The 2,649-nt window shown below is 51.3% G+C and overlaps 1 protein-coding gene across 1 annotated transcript; it reads left to right on the forward strand.

Moving 5' to 3' along the window:
- Positions 1-1,079: 1,079 nt before the first annotated feature.
- Positions 1,080-2,414, forward strand: LOC108776414 (uncharacterized mitochondrial protein AtMg00810). The gene has a single exon (XM_018543024.1). The coding sequence runs from the start codon at positions 1,080-1,082 to the stop codon at positions 2,412-2,414; it is 1,335 nt and encodes a 444-aa protein (XP_018398526.1).
- Positions 2,415-2,649: the final 235 nt, after the last annotated feature.

Genomic DNA, 2,649 nt, shown 5'->3' on the forward strand with positions numbered 1-2,649 from the left:
CACACCCCACAGCAAAACGGGGTGGCCGAGCGCAAGAACAGGACGCTTGTCGAAACTGCCCGTTGCCTACTCGCCAAATCAGGCCTTCCTACATCATTCTGGGGCGAGGCAATTAATACAGCAAATTATATAAGAAACCGCTGCATCAGCAAGGGCTTGAATAATCGCACGCCTCACGAGCTGTGGACAGGCGAGAAGCCCGACGTCAGTCATCTTCGCACCTTCGGATGCAAGGTATTATTCCTCGACAAAAATCCCAACAAAGGGAAGTTCGAACCTAGAGGCATCGAGGGCATCTTCGTCGGCTACACGGATCACCCGGGAAGCTATCGCGTCTGGGTACCGAAGGACCGCAAGGTAATCATCACCAGGGATATCAAGTTCCTCGACGAATTCATCACCGATGACCAAAAGGAAAACGTCACGTGGGACAGCGCCACCGACGGAGAGGATGGGCGATCTGACGACGATGTTGATCCCGTCCAAAATTCGACAACTACGATCGGAAATAATGAGACGATCGGATTAGATGACGAACCGGCTGAAGAAACCATCAACGTTACTGCCGAGTCGCGCGACCTTGATGGCAACCTGCCGGCCACACGCGGACCCGGACGACCGAAAAAGATATACACCGGAAAGCCCGGACGTCCATCGAAGCAATACCAAATCAAGGGACCGGCTCATCGAAGCGACGCAGCCCAATCCACCGCAGAACCTCCGATACAGGGAGGAGGAGCATCCGACGACGATCACGACTGGTTCGACGCACAAATTGCTATGTCAGCACTTGAAATATCATTCTCTCGAGCTGTTACAGGTCCTGACGGAGACGAGTGGCTTGATGCAATCTACGACGAGACGAAATCGCTAATCGGAAACGATACGTGGACGCTCGTGGACAGACCACCAAAAGGTCGAGTGATTGGATGCCGCACAGTCCTAACAAACACAAACCTAACGGGGAACTGGAACGAAGAAAGGCACGCCTGGTGGCCCGAGGATTCGCACAACGCCCGGGTCTGGACTTCCAGGATACTTTCGCCCCGGTCGCAAGGCTGAGCTCCTTGTGAACGCTGATGGCCATCGCCGTCGAACGAGACATGCACATCGCGCAAATCGACGTGACCACGGCGTACCTAAACGGAGTCATGGATACCGACGTTTACATGGAGAAGCCTGAAATGCTCACACAAATGATCAAAAGGATCATCTCAGTTGAGAGCGACAGCATTCTGATCGGAAAAGCAAAGCGGATGCTGCGCCAACTTAATGAGGGAGACAAAGTGTGCAAGCTTAATAAATCTTTATACGGATTACGTCAATCCGGACGACTATGGCACACGAAGCTCACTTCGACGTTGAAAGGATTCGGCCTGATACCAACAGCCGCCGATCCGTGCGTATATCATGACAAAGACAATAACATTCTCCTATTGATATATGTAGACGATATTCTGATCACCTCGCGCGATACACACGCAATCCAAGAGCTAAAGAAGAAACTGAGCGACGCTTTCATGATCAAGGATCTGGGAGACGTGAAGTACTGCTTGGGCATCGAAGTGACACGCGACAGGGAGGGCATTCATCTCTCCCAAGCCAGCTACATTCGCGATGTATTAAACAAATTCAAGATGAGCGATTGTAAGCCCGTGCGAACTCCCATGGAGACAGGCATCAAACTTCACAGCGTCCAGGACGACACAGCCACAAACGACCCCGAAATTCCATACAAGGAACTCGTAGGATCCCTGATGTACATCGCGCAAGGTACTCGTCCAGACATCGCTTACGCAGTGAGCGCCTTGAGCCAGTTCAATTCGTGCTACACAATGGCCCACTGGTCATGCGCTAAGAGAGTACTTAGATACCTAAAAGGAACTCTCGACCACGGCCTGACGTTCACAAAAAGCGGCAAGAACCTTACCGGATACGTTGACGCCGATTGGGGAAATTGCAGCCTGGATCGTCGATCATATACCGGAACCGCCTTTCTATTAGCCAACGCGGCCATATCCTGGGAGGCGAAGAAACAAAGAACAGTGGCCCTCTCATCAACGGAGGCGGAGTACACCGCTCTTAGCGAGGCCGCACGAGAGGCCATCTACTTATCTGGATTCCTGAAGGAAGTGGGTATGACTTCTTTCGCGAAGGTATTACTCCACAACGACAATCAGAGCGCAGGAAAGCTTGCCGTCAATCCAGTATATCACTCGCGCTCGAAGCACATAGACATTAAATGTCATTTCATTAGGCAAGCCTTCACGGAGCATGAAATCGAACTCACGTATACGCCAACGGAGGAAATGAGAGCCGACGTGTTGACAAAGGCTTTACCAAGTGCTAAACATCACTTCTGCGTCGACGGGATCGGAATAAAGGTCATCGACATCTCGCGTATTCGAATTTGAGGGAGGGTGTTGGTACTACTATAAATTCCCCACCGCTCGAATATAAATCTCTAAATTGTGAGATCGAAATCGATGCAATCGATTTCGATGCCTCGGGTTCCCCTCGACTCCACATGCGACGCTCGCGCATGCTCGCCCCCTCTCTTCACCAGTTCTTCTTCACTTTCGTTCATGTCGCTTGTACGGACGCGCGCTAACGTAGCTATCTCTGTAATAACGTGTTCACAAATAAAGT

This window comes from Cyphomyrmex costatus, unplaced genomic scaffold (genome assembly GCF_001594065.2).
Source record: "Cyphomyrmex costatus isolate MS0001 unplaced genomic scaffold, Ccosl1.0 scaffold1119, whole genome shotgun sequence".
NCBI lineage: Eukaryota > Metazoa > Arthropoda > Insecta > Hymenoptera > Formicidae > Cyphomyrmex > Cyphomyrmex costatus.

Excerpts from the sequence above, each read along its gene's own strand:
- LOC108776414 (XM_018543024.1), top strand. The coding sequence starts at position 1,080 with ATGGCCATCGCCGTCGAACGAGACATGCACATCGCGCAAATCGACGTG.